This window comes from Platichthys flesus, chromosome 2, assembly GCF_949316205.1.
Source record: "Platichthys flesus chromosome 2, fPlaFle2.1, whole genome shotgun sequence".
Lineage (NCBI taxonomy): Eukaryota > Metazoa > Chordata > Actinopteri > Pleuronectiformes > Pleuronectidae > Platichthys > Platichthys flesus.
Genome location: NC_084946.1, coordinates 13613309 through 13631803, shown reverse-complemented (window position 1 = coordinate 13631803; position 18495 = coordinate 13613309). Strand labels below are relative to the sequence as shown.

The 18495-nt window shown below is 42.4% G+C and overlaps 2 protein-coding genes across 3 annotated transcripts; one reads left to right on the top strand and one right to left on the bottom strand.

Annotated features, from left to right (window-relative positions):
- Positions 1-542: 542 nt before the first annotated feature.
- Positions 543-8414, bottom strand: nab2 (NGFI-A binding protein 2 (EGR1 binding protein 2)). Of its 2 annotated transcripts, XM_062398941.1 has the most exons (8): positions 8053-8414; positions 7753-7849; positions 6547-7448; positions 6237-6370; positions 5189-5240; positions 4942-5056; positions 4632-4817; positions 543-2292 (listed from the first exon to the last, which is right to left on the bottom strand). In XM_062398941.1, exons 3-8 carry the CDS (start codon positions 7435-7437, stop codon positions 2195-2197), a joined length of 1476 nt encoding a protein of 491 aa, XP_062254925.1. In that variant the 5' UTR covers positions 7438-7448; positions 7753-7849; positions 8053-8414; the 3' UTR covers positions 543-2194. The 2 variants fall into 2 exon arrangements, with proteins under 2 accessions (XP_062254925.1, XP_062254933.1); XM_062398949.1 differs by lacking the exon at positions 8053-8414 and having other exon boundaries at positions 7753-8036.
- A 747-nt stretch (positions 8415-9161) lies between these two features.
- dnajc14 (DnaJ (Hsp40) homolog, subfamily C, member 14) lies at positions 9162-17720 on the top strand. Its single transcript, XM_062398872.1, has 7 exons — positions 9162-9305; positions 10501-11934; positions 12078-12184; positions 12430-12549; positions 12715-12875; positions 13012-13114; positions 14406-17720. Exons 2-7 carry the CDS (start codon positions 10723-10725, stop codon positions 14698-14700), a joined length of 1998 nt encoding a protein of 665 aa, XP_062254856.1. The 5' UTR covers positions 9162-9305; positions 10501-10722; the 3' UTR covers positions 14701-17720.
- The last annotated feature ends 775 nt before the right edge of the window (positions 17721-18495 follow it).

Here is an 18495-nt window from a genome sequence, read left to right as displayed (position 1 = left end):
TTATAAAGTCAGAAAAATTGAGCAGGTGGAATATTTATTCACAAATCAGCTCCTGGGGATCATGAATGTGTATCATGAATTGGTGGCGTTCAAGTAAATAATTGTTCAGTAAAATTACATTCTGGAGCAAAGTCTATCACTCGAACCATGGCTCATTATAGCAATATTTTATAAATATTTCATATAAATAATCTTTAATATGAAACCATGTCATATACTAACCTTTATCATTCTGTGTTACGACTACAGTGAAATAAACAAAAAATCGGTGTGGTTATAAAGCTGATATTTTCAGGGTTGTCGGATGTTTGGCTTGTGTATCTTCATGGCCATGATGTGTCCAAATCATGTGTGTGACTGCGTGCGTGTGTGTGAATGAGTTGGTGACATCACTGGTACAGGTGAGTCATACCAGTATGGTGGCTCACTGCAGAGCCAGAAAACAAGACGAGGTGTTGCTGGCTGTGTGACGCAGCCTCTCTGAACACCAGAGGAGAAAAAATATAAAACCACCATTCATTGTGGAAAACAGAGCAAGAGACTTTAAGCAATAAAATAACATTTATTGAGATGTAACAAAATAAATTATCTGTTTGCAACATAATAAACTGAGGTCACTAATGCTCAGCAGACAGGCAGGTGAAACTGATTCACAGCAAGGTACTTCACTGACAAATCTGTGGTGGAGGGTTCAAAATCCTTTTTCATCAATTATCAATATTTGCCTTGTTTAAGCCCATTTTAACTCTTCCTTATAAGAGCCAGTCGGCTAAAATTAATAACAGGTAATGCTGGATCAAAAGTCAAGCACCGTGAGATTTCTTTCTGTAAACCTCTGCATGTGATTTTCTATTTAAAGTGATTGTCTGTCAGTGATTGAGTCTCAGAGGTGAAAATAGATAAAAAGGGAAACTAACAAAAACTCGATCTTGTTAACATCTAAACCTGAAGAAATCATCCCAAAATACACACCGCTACAGCCAACAAGTGTCCGCTACACCTAAAAACATTGCATCCAAAATCTATACTTTTCCCCACTTCATTTTTAAATACTGTGACACTGTGTTTTTTTAATTTTGCATTTTATGAATCTCACAATGTAGTTCACAGCTTGAATGTCCCCAAAAAATCCTCCCCGGTGAAATGTTCTTGAGCAAGATGCTGAGGACTGCTGCTCCGAGCATCTGAAACTTCACTCCAGGGTTTAAAGAGAAGAGTGAAAATCAATCCCCTGGAAATCAATAAAGTGTCTATATTCTTTTTCAAATGTCGCTGAGTTTAGAAATTGTTATCTCAGTACATTTTCCACATCATTTAAAATAATCAAATGCCTCAAAGAGAAGTGTTGATTGCTTTGTTTCGTGCAAAATGATTTGGTCGTCTGTGGAAAAATCCAGTATAGAAGGATGTGAGGGAGAAAATGGAGGCTTGTGGCTTCATATATACTGTGTGTGTATATATAGATCTCAGGGTGCCTCTTCTGATCTGACAGGTGACTAGATGATGCAGTATAAAGGATAAAAGGGATCTCAACCTAACAGCAGCGTTGAAAAATTTCGATCAATTTGTGGCTCAACCACCCACTGTTTCCCTACTTCCTCTACACAGATTATCTTTGATTGTGAAGGAACACTGTTCTCTGACTACCAAGTCGACGTCAGTTAAAAACCAGCACATCTGCCTGTTTCCTGAGGGGGATGAGCTGCAGAGATTGTTGTCTTTGTCTTGTTATCATATTACGCGCTGAGACTGTAAATTCCCTCCATGCTACTACATTTTCACTCAAGCCGGATTAAGTTCAGAGAGTCCATTTCTAAAGTTGCAGTGCCCCCTGCTGTGTCGAGCCCATCTCATCAGAAACAGGTGGATTTTACTATTGGATCAAATCTGCAGGTCTTAAAGTCCTATATTTGAAAAAGAAAACAAAAAATGACCCCTCTGCATATTTACTCAATGAAAGTAGATGTTTTTTTAACCTTATCCACAGCACTTAGAACTCACTGCAGGTTGATGAGTTTAGGCGCTGGTAAATTCTGACATGAACTGTAAAGACTTTAGAGTCACTCAGATGCTTTTGATGTCAGTGAAGTACATGTGGAGGAAACCTGCTCGGTAACAGCCTCTGCAGCAGTCTGAGTGGAGTTCAGCGTTGGGCCTGAGCACATCGAGTTCGCCGATAACCTCGGAGCACTTTTCATTTCCCTCGGTGATTGGAGTTGTCTCTGGTGATGCAGGGGCTACTGCTCCTGCACGCTGTTAATGAGCCCCGCTTCTCCACTTTACTGTCATGGTCTGTGGAGAGATATGAAGTTTGACATGAGCTTATTGGAGCTACTTAAAGGACCAGTACTAGATAGAGAGCCATTGACAAAAAGCACTGAGAACTAATTATCCGACAACTGGAAAATTTGTGAAACCCTAAAATTCCGAGTATTTTCTATTTACATTATCAAAATCTGATAAATAAATGAATGTGTCTCTACAAATCATTTTTAAATGTGTTGCTGCTGTTGAAGGCGCAGGGTGATAAAGGTAAGAGTCACAGTAATCAAGATTAAACCAATGTCTTTGAATAACATTAGTAGAATTCAACAAGAACATCTCCAACATGGAGTCAACATGATTTTTATGACCAGACCAAGTTGTAACATTAAGTGGCCAGTATTGCAGATGACTAAATGATTGTCGGTTGGTGATCAGGTATTGATAAAGTCATAGAATCCAGTTAACAAGATTCTATGTCCGCCGCCCCAACAGTCCCCTTAAATTCAATCAAGCTGCACCAAGTTTCAAACACTCAGAGATATTTTCTAGGTAAACGGTGAACATGTTGAAAAAACGCCCGATCTCGCAATGTTCAAGGAAGTGAAATAACAGGACTGGATCCGTCCCCTGATCCTGATCCAAACCAAAGTTGAATGGGTTCTTTCCTGACCTATACATCCTCCCCCCAAGTGTCATGGTTATCACAAACAAACCAACCAATAAACCCGCAGATGGGGGTGAGAACTATCATTTGGACCCAGTGTGTTTATGAGTCGAACAATATTCATTTGTTGATAATTCATTTATTCATTTGCTGATTCAGCACTATGTCCATGTGTTTTAACAGAATGCAGTTATATGATAGTAATGAGCATATAGTAACACATTTTCAACAATACAAAAATGTATCTACACATATTCAGTAACTTATAAATAAAAAAGTATTTCAATGTACTGGATTAAAGGTTCTGTAGCCGTGGCTAAAATGAATGAGACATCATGTGTGAGAGACGATCTGCAGATAAACAACGGAAGATCAAAAACAGTGACGTCAACAGGAAGTGAGAAAAAGTTCTGACTGATGAGAGAGACAGACGTAAAGGAAAGAGGGAGAAAAAACACAGTGAGAGGGAGATCGACGTCAGAGATGAAACGTATGTCGTTTCTTTTTTTTGTTGTTATTGCCGCAGTTCTTTTGGTAGAGGGAGAAGATGTATGAAAAAAAAGACTGTGCCATTTCACTGCCCACAGGTTTTTATTTTTGCACACTGTCGCTTGGTGAGTCAATGCAACGCCCCTCCAATTACCTCCCACTCCTTCGCCCCCACGCCCCATCCATCCCGCCCTCCAGCCCACGCACCAAACACTCTGACGTCAGTCGCTGCCGAGAGAATGGAGGGGGGCCCGATTCTGCCGCCCACAGAGTACTTCCTATCCCCCCCCCCACCACCACCATCACCTCCTCCTCTGCCCCCTCATGTCTTTGCTGGCTTCTCCTCGCTTCATCTCTTCGACTGGCTCTCGCAGCCCGGAACCGCTAACTTGCCCAGATCTTTTTTTCTATTTCTCATGAGGAGCTATGATGCATCAGACAAAGGCTACAGTATAACAGAGTATTAAAGGAGTGCTATAACAGTGTAACACCACCCCCCTCTCTTCCTTCTCTCTCTCCACCCTCCCGTTCACACTCTTGTCCTATATCACTCTCCACCTCCTTCTGTTTCCCCTTCTAACTTCAAATCCTCTCTAATTTACAGTCTGGTGAAGTTCAGCTGTGTGTGGTGGGAGGCGTCACCTCAGAGAATGTGACTCATTTGAGTTCAAGCTGTAGAGCTATAAAATATTCATTGTTAGGAGGAGGTTGGGGAGACGCTAAGTCGTTTTTGATTCGATCCCGACATCAACTCTCGTCTCTTCGAATTCTCCCTCCATTTACAACTTAAAGAAATTATTTGTTATTTTGGAAATGCTTTTGTTTTTACTTTCTTGCAGCATCTTTAAAAATCACTAATTTACAAATCTCATGTCTGCTCAGACCGTGAAAACCTGAAATGTCATTACCTAGTTTTTTTAGGAATTTAACAAGATATAACATAAGTGAGATTTAGAGGTGCAGGATTTTGACTTTTGGACGGTCCACATTATCTTTTTTCCACCTTCTTCCAGGCCTCGTGCAAATCTAAACTAAAAGCCCTCCAGTGGATACTTCATACCTCTTCCAACTCAAAGCATGTACAGTGATTCTAAAGAATCTCAAATGATTCCTTTAACAAGCACAAAGATGATCAATCATTGAAAAGAAATACTTTTATTCTATGTCCATTATAAAACACACAATATGGTTGAGTCATTATTTAAAAAGTCACCTGAGGAGCGAGTCCCTTCTGACCCTAGGCTGATCTTGCCAGCCCGATCATGAGACACCATCCGAGCCAATCGCAGCCCCTCGTCCATTAGTGTCTGCTGTATGAGGTGGCGACTCCAGCTGGCGGGGTTGGACGTGTCGGTGTGGGGACGAGGGGAAGGAGACTGGTTGCACTGTGAGCCCATGTCTAACAGGACATACAGATCTGGGTGTGAATTCTGCCTTCCAACAAGAATTATTATAGAAACAGGAAGGATCACTGGAGTAGAAGACGGTTTAGAGTAAACACACTGAATATCTGAGGTCTTTACCATGTGATACACTGTCGAGGCTCTCTGCAGATAAACTGTCATCGTCTGCTCTCTGGGTCAAGGCCTCCAAGCTCTCCACTCCGAGAGGTGATGAGACACACTCCGGCACCATTACCTAAAACACATCACTGTTAATTGAACCATTTCTGACAAGTGACATTAACGTTTAAACTACGTAGCACCTGTAATTTCACCGTTATCCAGATTCACTGAGTGACGTTGACTCGTGGTGGATCTAAAGACTCACCTCCTGTCTTGCTCTCTTCTGTGGCAACACACTGTTCTCATCTGCGTTTGTCCTGCAGAAGGAAAACAACCAAACCATTTGAATGTGAAGGATCATGCTAGACCTTGGGAACAAACCGACATGTGAACTAAACGTCCAGAGAAACATAATGAGTGGATCAATGAGAGTGAAATAATGATTCACTCACAAGTGAATAAGCCATGTATTTGAACGCCAAGTTGTAATGAGGATATTTTATTTATTTTATAAATTTCTTCATGGTTCTTTCAATTCAATAACTTTAAAAATTATAACATAATCGCTGGAATTAAGTTCCATCAAATTATAATCTCAGGAAAAGAGACATTTTAAATCTTAAAACGGATTTCCTGTCATAATACCAATTACAAAAAAACGTAGGTCTGTTTCATGCTGGTATTTAATTTCATAAAGATGTGTGAATAAGTATTTGTCAATATTTACAAACACAAAGGTTTGTTCTGTGTGTGTGCTAGTGTGTGTGTGTGTGTGTGTGTCTCTGTGTGTGTGTGTGCTCATTGAAACACAACAGAGGTCAAAGTCTATTCCTGCTGATCTGAACCAGGTTCACTCTGAAAATAAAGACCTCAGTGAGACTCATGAAAACCTGTTACATGTACAATATACGACCAACACAATTTACTTTTAAACAATTCTCCATTTAGGGCTACATCATGTTACTTTGCCTTGAACATTTTACAATTATACAATAATAAATGTATAATCCTGATTCTCTCTCAGCATTAAGGACCAGCCAACACTCAGTCCAATACATTACATGTTACATTACATGTCATTTTAGCTGACGCTTTTATCCAAAGCGACTTACATTTTAAGAACACTCATCATTTTATGAGGGGCCATCTAGGGGTTCAGTATCTTGCCATGGATACTTAGGCATGCAGATGGGATAGAGTGGGATTCGAACCAGCAACCTTCTTGTTGCAGAGCACCCGCTCTATCCCCTAGGCCACGCTCTCCCCGAACCCCAATACGAACTGATATCTCCTCTCCTCATGCAGCATCATACCTTGCATGCTTCAGAGTGGAGGTGTAGGCACATTTTCTCGCCACCTGCCGTGCCAGTGAAAAGAGCTCCACTCGTCTCAGCAGAAGGGCATTGTCGCGCATACAGAACTGGGCTGCAGCTTCATTGATGATCAACTAGAGGAGAAAGTGAGTGAAAGAAGGATGGAGACTGTGGAAATCACATCCAGACAAAATGATTATCTTTGTTTCAAATGTGTCACGCTCCATTTGAGTAAACAGTGACGTGTATTAAGCCATAGGTATAGGAAACATGATGTTGATTCTGATCTCTGGTTTTTGATGCTCATTACCTCATGATGTGTGAGCTGCTTGCCTTCTCTCCTCTTGGAGTCGAAGCGTCCATATATTAGACTGTACTTTCGGATCTCCTCTTCCTTGTTCACGTCCTGGGACCCCATTTTGTAGATGTGCCCCACAGTCTTTGCCAACTTCTTGTTCATCCTAAGCAGTGTCTTCACCTCTGTGTGATCTGACCTTGGCATGGTCCTCAGGAGCCTATCCACGCTCTCCACCACTGCCCTCGCCGTCTCCCCGTCCAGCTGTCCTCCGGGCCAGGCTGACAGGGCGGTGGGGGCGAGGGAAGCAGAGGGACTGGGAGATGTGGAGGGACCAGGAGGACATGTTGACAGCATAGGTGGGCTGGGCGGCTCCTCCTCAAATCCAGATGCTGAACAGTTTCCATCTGGCTCTGGGCTGAGCCAGTGCGGGTCCATGGGTGACAGTTTTTCCCTGTAGTGTAAGTCTGGTGGCTGTGGGGAGGCCTGGGAGCAGGGGCTTCTGGGACTCCCACTGTGCATTGGGGTAAGACATGCTCGATCCTCCCTCTCACATGGTGACCCGGGCTGGCCGTTGCTCACAGACTTCCTGGATCCACCTGAGCCCGTTCCGTCCACTTTGAACAGAGGGATGCCCCCAAGGGGAACATTAGCGACAGGCTGGTTGAAGAGGGCAGGGTTGGCCGCCCAGTCTCGGAGGGCCTTCTGCAGCCTACGCACATGCAGTGGCTTGGTGGCCATGCCAACTAAGGCCATGATCTCCAGGAACTCCTCCTCTGCGGCCTCACAGAGCTGCTGGACGTCGTCACCGCCCTGCTGGATGAAGGTTTCATAATAAGCCAGTAGGTTGGCCCTCTGCAGCACCCGATAGAGCTGCAGCTCCCCAAGTGTGCGTGGCAGAGACATGGCACACAGCACTGGAAAGTTTGGGGCAGGACAGAGGAAAGATTTGAATGTGAACAAGTTATTTTGAATGAAATATTTGCCATGTGCGCTCCACCTAATAACTTATAACTGTTTTTAAATTTCCTCAAGCTTGATGGAGCATTCATAACAATAGACATGCATGCTTTGGAGCAGAATATCGTCCTTCCGTAGGTTAAAAACTATTTTCACCTTTGTAAGCACCTTTTGTATTTGTTTATGCCCTTATAAGCCTGAATTAATTTGCATAATTATAATAGTTTAACCATTTTATTCTTATATCATAACAATTCTTACCTTATCCAGGCCGGGTCGATGCGCAGAGAGGACACAGGCGTAATACGCAAAGGTGTCTCTCCAACAGATGTCACAGGTCGATACTGTACGACCCAAACTGATAAACATAGAGCACACGAGACGTTTAAACTAATGCCATTTCATCAGTCACACAAACCCACGTTACGTTTAGATTATAGAGTAGAAACACTTGGATGATTCGCTCCAGTTCAGATAACACAAAAAATGGACTGGGAGCCAGATGTTCGCGGTAAACACTCCTTTAAAGACATATCAGTCAGTATCAGTCTCGTCTCTTACCCTGGTACCTATAGGCTATCGCTGCAAGCTTCCCCGGCTCAGATTGGCGTAGTAAATCCCCCTTTGCGTATCGTGGCTCGTCTGAAATCACTGGCAGAAATCCTCCTCCGGCGCACCGTATTGGTCGCTGGCTGCCTTTTTGCTGTCTGTGTGGGCTGGAGAATGACGGGGGCGGACTGCAGCACGCCATCTGACCGAAAAAGAGCCTTCCTCTCCCGGTAGAGAGGCGGCTTTCAAATTGGAGAATGTGGGTGGCGGTGGTGGGGGCTTAGAATTAACCCGCTGTGTCTTCAAGATCAGTCTGTTATATGTAGGAGCTTTTTTTTAAGGGGGGTTCCCAGAGTTGTGCCATATCACAGACCCCCACAGAAGTCAGCACAGCGACAAGCTTTAGGCCTGTTCAGAGTGCGAGTACAGATGTGACAAATGTGAATTCTACCAAACGGTGTTTCTAACCCTAACCCTAACCCTTCTTTTTTGTTGTTGTTATTTATGTGGGAAGTGGGTGGTCGTAAATTATTCTGAGAGTTCAGGTGAAACTCCAGCACCTTGTTAGTGCATGTGTTTTTCTTCTTTGAAAAATGTAAAGGTCCAGTGTGTAGAATTTAGTGACATCTAGTGGTGAAGTTGTATGATGCAGCTGAATACCCCTCACCTCACCCAGATTGAAAATCGCAACAGGAAGCCTACTTTTTTGCATTTAGTGGCCATCTGGCAATATGGCCAAATGGCACAACCAAGATGTTTTCTTTCTTTTATGTTACACATTTTTGCGTAGAGTAAGAGTACTTGTACCAGGGCTTCAAAATGCATGTGATCAGGCCCGCTCAGTGCTGCCTTGCAGTCCTAGAAATGTTAGAAATTTTATTTTATAGTTGGTACTTTCACGGGGTTGAGCAATCCTGGTTATTATTCCTCCTGCGTCGAAGCGGACTGCGCAGGATTAATTTAATTTAATTTAATTTAATTTGTTAATTCTAAAATAAAGTTTACATGTAGGCATAAGTATCTATCTCGCTGTCTGTCTGTCTGTCTGTCTGTCTATCTCTGTTAATTTCCAAAGCAACAGGTGGCAGTAGAGCTCCTCCACTTTTCCGTCACTTGGAGAAATGGCCGAAGAAGGGTAAGGTGGAGGAGGAAGAACTAGGAAAAGGAGCAGCAGAAGAAGAAGTGGTTAAAAAAAAAAAGAAAAAAAGAAAACATCAGCGACTCTTGACTGTGTGTGAACAAACAAGGTTACACAGTTATCTGAGGTATATGTGACATCCAGTTTGTTTTAATGCATAATGAATAATACTGTTCCTACCTGCTGGTGTTATAAACATGCCTCATGTTACCCGTCAGAGCCACAGGAGGAGTCTGTCGTAGATATTGGCTCGTCCGACTCGTTCTTCGGCTCGTAGCTAACAGTTAGCTGCTCGTTTGGCTGCTAGCTTCCTACAAGCGTTGACAGGTCGCTGCTGTGCTGTCGTTTTAACCTCATTCGATGCCTTTATTTAGTGGAGTTAGACACTGTCAGGTTAGGCAGCCAGATGTAAGCTAATTTTAGCCCCTGTGTGTCGTCCAGCTGGCCGCTTGCCTCCTCTCGTGCTAACAGTGAAGCTACCTGCTAACAGTAGCCGCCTGCTAAAGGTTGTTTTCATAGTTTTACTGACACGAGGTTTGTCAGACCGGCGGCACCGTGTTGTGATTAATTCATCTTTTACCCCATATCGCCTCTGAAGGGTCCGAGGATTGTTATCGCTGCTGGTGTTTATTTACTGTAGCTACACCGTGTTTCTCCTCGGCTAACTGAATTAGCAAACCTCCAAGCAGCGTAATTTAATACCATCTGCGGTGTCTACGCGTGTAGATCAACTTCTACAAGGTTTGGACAGATGTGGCGGTGCCGCTACGTGTCAGGGCTCATTCGTCCTGAGTTTATTCAGGATCAACTCTTTCTAAACTGAACAGCATGTTTCATATGTGAAGAGAAGCCTCCACGTCACACAGCCGTTAACTGATTTCATAATAATGGTAATATGTCTGTGTAGCAGCAGCGAATTTCAGCCTTATTTGCCCTTTCCCCTTCGAAATCCTGCCTTTATTATACCCCACACTTCCACATTAGCATGATTACATCAGCAGACCCCCAGTGTAATGTCCTCAAATGTCTTGTATCACTGATCTGCACTTCTGAGCCAGCATGACTTTACAATGGTGAGAAAATTCATCACATTGGAGAAACTGACCTCAGAGAATACTTGATTGTTTTGATTGGTAATTAAGTTCAATTTTTAATCAACTATAAAAATGGATACTTCAACTTTCTATCAATCGAATTAAAAAAAACCTCACTCATAATTTGAAATGAATTGCTCTTTAGTGGTTAGTGATACGGATAACATCTGTCATGTTTGTTCACTGTGATAAAAGTCACCTCTGATTTTTTACCTCATTCTTTTCCAGGAAACAGCCTGATGCATGATGTAAGCTGTGTGGTGTTTAAAAGCCTCCTGAAACCCTGGAAGTGGCTGCTGATATGGTGGACCTGAGACTGGCTCCAAGAAGCCCCCAGTCTCCATTTTTCATGAGAGTCTGGGGAAACGTTGCCACAGATTATGGATCGAGGATATCACCTTCCATGAGTTTCCAGTTTTACAGTGCTTCAGTCAAACAGCTGTAAGGGACATGGAGTGGGAAGCAACTGAGAAAGAGATGGATGGAGTTACAGACACTGACGAGGACATCCCTAAAGGAGATTCCACCTTTGTGACCAAATCTAGTCAGTGTGAGGACAGACAGACTGATGATGACTACGAGCAGGAGAACACAAACGCCAGTTTCAAATCTCAGGACACCCCAAACCCAGCCACCCCACAAGATTTCGGAATTGATGAAGCAGAGTATTGTGGACCTGCAGCAGACAAAGAGGACACTGAGCAGGCTTCGGACTGGTTAGAGCATGACGGCGCTACAGATCTTGAAAACTCACAGGTTCAAGAGGAAGACGATATTGAGAAGGAGCAGCACATGAATGGAGAGTCTGGCTGGAGGAGCCTTGGAGGAGGACGGAGATGCAAACTGAAGAGCAGTGGTTCATTTTCAGAGCAGAGCAGTCAAAGTGCTTTTGCCTCTTTTCAAAAAAGCAATGTTACATCCAGCGGTGGCCGGCACAAGCAGACCCGCAGACGTCACCACCACCATCAGCAGAACCGGAGCCGCAGGCGGACAGGCAACCAGATCATCTTAGCTTTCAAGGAGATGCTGTCAGAGTCTCTAAGCTTCTGGTGCATCTCCTGCGTCCACATGATGATTGAGATTATTGTCACATTAACTCACAATTGTGGAGTCTGTGTGGAGGCTGTAGGAGTGAAACTTTATAACTTTGGATTGCAGCTTCTTTCAAAGATCACAGATATACGCGGGTTGAAGGCGGATGCCAGTCGGATTTTGAAATGGACTAAATGCACAGGAGTAGACGTGGTGGATAAAATTGTCAGGTCGGTGAAGTGGGTAAAGACAGCTGCCTTATCTTGTTTCAGACTTTTCAGTTTTTTGGCTATTCTCGGGTCCCAGTGGGCAAAGGGTGTGGTGGTCCGACTTGGTGGAGAGCGGGGAAAGCGCTACTGGACATCTTTTCAGGATTTAAGGTTTTGGAAGCGGGTGGTTTCCCTGCTGGAGAGAGTTCAGAGACGGTTCAAGAGAGACGCCCATGCACCACCATCCACACATGAGTCACCTGGCAGAGCAGGGAGGGGCCAGTCGGGCCAGGAGCTGGATAGACTGCTGGCATTGGCCGAGATACCGGAGAATGAGCTTGACCCCTTTACAGTGCTCGGTGTTGAGGTACACGCTTCTGAGGCTGAGCTGAAGAAAGCCTACAGACAGCTGGCTGTCCAGGTGTGTGTGCAAACTACCTGTGGCTGAGTGAAAAGTTTCAAATGTTATGGTTGAATGACTGAAATAATGACTAATAAACTGCATTTGAGGCTGAAAGGTTTTCTTTACTCATGCAACCTTTTCCTATGCCCTTTCTCTTTCAGGTCCATCCAGACAAAAATAAACACCCACGAGCTGGAGAGGCGTTCAAAGTATTGAGGGCTGCCTGGGATATTGTCAGTAACCAAGAGACCCGACGAGAGTATGAGTTGTGAGTATGCTGAAAAAGTTGTCATTATAGAAGCAAAATAAAACAGATCTTTGGAAATAATAAAAAAATATTTCCCTTAAAGTTATTATGTCGATATAATAGATCACTACCATCTTCTTGTTAACTACTGTAGATTGAATTGTCATCACATCTTTTGCATTACTTGTATTCTCCGATAATAAAAAGAAACATCACCGCCCTGTAATGTAGCAAAGCACTGACCGGTCTGTTTAATTCCCATACAGGAAACGCATGGCAGCAACTGAGCTCTCCAAGTCCATGAACGAGTTTCTCACTAAACTGCAGGATGACCTGAAGGAAGCCATGAACACCATGATGTGCACCAAGTGTGAAGGCAAACACAAGTACGTCTCTGCACATTATATATTATATATATATCATAATCTGCAACCGCGGCTTAATCCTCTCCTCTGTTAAACTTTGTGTCTGACACAGCTGAATCATGTAGTATGCTTTTCTCCACAGTTGTTTCCTTCATGACCTCTGTGTGTGTGCGTGTGTGTACACAGGCGGTTCGAGATGGATCGTGAAGTGACGGAGGCCCGGTTCTGTGCTGAATGCAATCGTTGCCATAGCGCTGAGGAGGGGGACCTATGGGCCGAGTCTAGCATGTTGGGCCTTCGCATAACATACTTTGCCTGTATGGACTGCAAGGTCTATGATATAACAGGTGATCATCAGGATTTTATATACAGATCATGTGTCCTAAGCTCACGTGCAGTATTTTCAGTATGTGTCCCTTTTAATGCCTCTACAAGGTCAAGCATTTCTTTGAGTATATACGTTTTTTATCTCTCATGTTTCAGAGTGGGCAGGTTGTCAAAGAATAGTAATTTCTCCTGACACTCACCGTGTGCCCTATCACATCTCCTTTGGTTCAAAGAACAACAGCAGCGCCACACGACACAGGTATGTGCCCTCGGGTAAAACACGTGGCTAAAATTGAATGTAAATGGGGAGTCAGGAGCGGTTCTATTCCACCCCCTCCTTTCCCTCTTCTCCTTCTACCTTTCTTTTAAGATGTTAACATATGCAAACATGTAGGTGTATCAACTTCATTTTGAAATTTTCCTCAACCCTCTGCCAAAATCCCTCCTTCCACTGGGAAAAATGAATGTAAGATAAGATTAGATAAAACTTTATTAATCCACACACTGGGGAAATTCAGTTGTTACAGCAGCAGGCAGGCCAGAATGAGGTAGACAAGTGAATAAAAAGGGAATATGTACATAAAATACACCTTTCTTTGAAGAAGTGGTTTGAAATGTTATTGAGTAAAGTGCAGTGGCACAGGATGATTGCACAAGCATGTAAAAACTGTCGTTCTTAAGTATAAGTAGACATTTTGATAGACGTGTCCATATGTGTGCAGGTTAATGCAGGTTACATTTGTAAACTTGTATAACAGTATATTTGATATATGTGTATATAAGTGTAGAAAGTTGTATATAAATATATAGGTATAAATTCACAATAGTATGTAGTTATAGTATGAATATAGAAAGGTATGCTGGTATAAATATAGATTGGTGAGAACTCACAATAAATGGTATAATACAGGTCATGTGCAGAGGAAACTCGTGTGCAAATTGACATTTTCCATTAGAATTAGTACAGTGACGTGAGAAAAACCAGTGTAGTATTCGTCATTCTGGATGGTGTTGTAGAGTCTGACAGCATTGGGAATGGAGGACCTTCAGAAGAGTTCCCTCTTTCACTGTGGTTGGAGCAGTCTGCTGCTCAAGGGACTGCTCAGGGCCCCCACAGTGTCATGTAGGGGGTGAGAGGTCCATGATGGTATTCAGCTTTGCTAACATCCTCCTCTTACCCACTTCCTCAGTGGAATCCAGAGGGCAGTCCAAGATCGAGCTGGCTCTCCCAACCAGTTTGTTTATTTTTCGGTCCCTCTCAGTGCATCCCCCCCGCTGACAGTGGCTTAGGACACTGCAGAAGCCACCACAGTGTCGTAAATTGTTTAATTTGAAACAGCATCCTGCTGTGTGTAGCATAGGAGCCCCCCATGTGTTATGCAAGTTTTGATAATATCAACAACAATAATCCAGTACAGTTTGTATTATTAATAAAGATTTATTTTACGTTCAAATTGATAATCATCATGATCATAATGATGTCTAAATCAGAAAAGTGCATCTCTTAACTTTAGCTCTAGATTTCTGAACTTTTCATCTTTTCCTTTCAGGACGACCTCGGAGAATGCCACAGGTCCAACCAATCCCGCTGACTTGCAGGACTTCTTCAACCGCATCTTCAAAGGAGGACCTCCTAATGACATGGCTGCCAACGGGGGCTTCTTCCCCTCAGGGCCCCCTCCTCATCCCCCACCTGGTGCTGGAGTTCCGCCGTTCTCTCCTCCCCCAGGCCAGACAGGCTTCAATATGCCGGGGGGTCCACGGCCAGAGCCCAGCGAGACTTGGGCTGAAGGCGGCAAACCCCCCAGGAGGAGGAAGAAGGTCCGGAAACCCTTCCAGAGGTGAAGTCTGTTCACTCCTCACGGTATCAATAAAGCAACACAGGGACACAATAAATAATGGCCATGTTTGTCTATCGCCTGCCTTTTGGCATGCCAAGATCTGGACTGAAGGAGATGAATGTGGGTAAGGATCAGCCAGAGGAGAAAGAGACTGGATCCTGAAGAGGAGTGTGTGTGGACTGAATATAGTATTGAAGGAGGGCTGAAGAGGTGGTACTGGTGGTGCTTTACCTCTCATTTTATCTTATTTTTCTGTTGGTCTTTAAGACATCTGTAGCCTTGGCATTGAAATCCTTTTCAGGATACTGTCACGAAACATTTTCATAATCTCCTGCCAAATCCTGCGACGCATGATTTACTCACCTGCATTTTTACACACTTCAGTTCTCTCAGTTGTGTTATTCATATGGTTAGTTTAATACATCAACTTTAGACTGCAGAGTCGGACTTTGAAAAACGGATCACAATAACTGACATGAGGAAGAGGAGAGCAACACCACTGTGTCAGTGTAACTAACGTTTCTGGCATGTGGATCCCAGAATATTTCAACAAGGACTCCAACACATCTAAATTGACAAAAACAGCAGTTTGAGAACTTCTCTGGTAGGCGGCACACAGGCAGCGAACACTTTAGGTATCAATGGGTCAATGGAAGTCAAATCTCCTGAGACAACCAGTGTTCAAGCATATTTTGGCATCATTATTATTATTTTTAACAAGAAAATATCTTCTTCAAAATAATTTATCATAACATTTATTAGAGATTTTTCTATGGTGACATTTGGTGAAATGAAAATAAAAAAATTTGGTCAGGTCCAATGGTTAAATGTTTTTAAAACACATGTTATTTCTTTATGAGGATCAGAGTCACTGTCACAACCTGTATCCACTCATCCAGAAGAAGTTATGTTGGAGCTGATTTGTATCTGGATATGAATCACCTCCATCACGAGAGAAAACTCGCAACATTAGGTCTGTTGTTCAGGGTTACATTTAAAACATGTCAAACCGCCCAGTTAGATGATGTGAAATGAACCTGTGATGCTGTCGAGATGTTAAATTTGGAAATGATGGATTGAAAATTTTACTTGGCTTTATTTATTTTGAGACCCACTGATTTAAACATGTTGAATCTGCCTGATGTTTATTGTCTCAGACCCAGATAAGGATTATAATCACAGCACAGGTCCAGTTCAAACAGCAGCAGTGAATTTAATGGTGTTTAAAGCATAATTGGTGACGCCTTGACAGTTTGAAATGTTGATATACTGTATTTTCAGTAGTTTAAAACACCAGAGTAGTACAGATGTATACTGCCCCCTGTTGATCCACTTTGCAGCCTGTTGAAAAAACATCAACTAATACAACAGGTAACCACTACCTGAGTCTTAGATGTATTATCTAATTTAATATCAGACATGCTTATTTCCTAATATTGAGGGAAAGTAGCCTTTACATAAATCCGAAACAGAGACTTTGGATCATGAGCTACACAGTAAAATGCAGCAGTAAAACAATATTTAGAATCTGCGTAGAATCATGAAGTTGTTAAACATTTCAGGCTTTTTAAAATATTTTGTGGATTAATTACAATTGAATGACGGCTGTGACATCAGAAATGGCAGTTTAAACGATTTGAGACAAGATTTGTTTCCATGCTCATATACTCTCAGTGGCTTCTGGCAGTTTATAATTAATATTAACATCCTGACTTATAAATGGTGTGTTGTCATGTTTAAACACCGATTTCAAAATGTCAAGGTCACACTTTCACCGTAAATCTAATCTTAACCCTCACAATTTATCTCCTAATCTCCCCAGTGTTACTTTTTGTAACAACATGGTCACTTGACTAATAAGGGGTTGTATTTTGGTTTTGGTTTGAAATGACACTTTAATCTTCATCACAGGTAAATTTAGGAGCTGTTATTGTTTACACCTGATATGTGATTGTAGTGATACAAGACATTTGACAAAAGCTATTTTTTATATTGACAATTGATGATGAGATATACCATGTTCAGTTTTTCTTTCTTTTGTGTTAATTTTGCACATCCACCCCTGTACTAAACATCCCAGGGTGTTTTTGAACAGAACACTCCTCCACTAACAGCTGAGTGGGAGGTGTAGCTCGCCGAGATCTTTTTCGGTAGAAAATGGATGTTTAGAGATTTTTGTTTTGGAAGAGTGCGTTTGAATAATCCGACCATGACGCTTCATTTTTCACTCTGAAGATACCCCAATATGTGAACTGTTTTAGTGGGTTTGGGTGGTTGCCTCAAAAGATGAGCCTTTGTTGCAGATATTGTGCAAGTTCGTTGAACCACATTTTTCTTCATGAGTCACTTTTTGTTCCTTTTGTACATCCGGCCAGCTTCCCAGACGTGGATTGAGTAAATTTAATCTCAAGTTTTTCTAGCATCACAGATTGAGAGTAAAACAGTCCTGTATTAAAAACATTCTATTAAAAAACGATTTAATAGTCTGAAGGCAGATCAGGGGCAAACTAAGACCATGAGAGGTACAAAATTTGATTTCCAAGATATCAGACTTCAATTCAGATTATCAAAGCAGACAAAAATCTACGAAAATGCTTTTGCAAATTTGGTGCATTTGTTCCAGATTCCCCTGCAATTTTTAGGACTGAAGTTCTTATCCACCTTTTCACCTTTAAATTTGTTTAAACATCACTATATACTGTGTCTGCCCATGTCTCGGAAAACTGGACACTTCCAGATGTCCACCTTGACTTGAGAATGTACAGTGCTGTATGTTAAAGGTAGCAGTTTGAAGTCCAAGAAGTCAAAGGAAGAGCCAACACAAGAGATTTTTTTTTTTCAGGTTTTTAAACAGAATATGCAGAAGTATTGCAAAAAAAATATCTGACAATCATCAGGGTTTTTTAGTAGGGAATAATGTGGCGAGTTCCCTGGCTGGCAAACAGTTTTCAAAATATCGCTGTTGGGTTTCGTTCCCCCGCTTTCTCCGGTTTTCAAAATAAAGATGATTTCCTATATGCACAATGATTGTTCTCTTCTCAGTTACTTAACATCACAGATCAAGGTTAAAAATCATTGAACCATACACAGCGTGGGTCATGGAAATGTTACAGGTGTCTGACTCAGAGCAGCCTGTGAGCCTGTAGAGGTCCCATACCTCAAATTAGCCTCATATTTCCTTTTACTCTAAACCCACTGAATGTGAAAAAGGCTCTCTGTGTCACTGCTTTGCCTCATATGGCTTTTCCATTCTCTGACCTTCTAACTGACGTGGCTATGGCCGAGGAGAGAGGGCAGGCCATGTGAAACGCTCGACTCCTTACAAGGCGCTGTTTCTGCAAGGTGCAGATTCCTGCACAATGTCTGATTTTAAGTCTCAATCCCTCTCTTGACTAATTATAGCCTTTTATAGATCAGATAGATAATATTTAATTTAGATTTAGGCTGCTTGAAATCCAAGACAATCTCTCAGTCAGAGGGAGTCTTGGGCCCTTTTCAGACCTGGTATTTTTGTCTGTCTCGAGGACCCTCTCGAAAGGGAGATGATATATCTCAAGGGGTTAATCCTAATAAATAATTTCATATATAAATCCCATCAAAAGTTTTCAGCTCTTTTTATCTGTGCTCCTGGGATCATCTCACTTTCCTGCTCCATATGTAAATAATCACAAACGTAACCTCAGTTTGTTAAGACCAAATTATACTGTTTTAACCCAGTTGGAGTTTAGAGGTGTACTGTGTTTGTGTTGCATTGAGAGAATACGGATGGGTTGAACGAAACTCGTGCAGCTGTGCTGTG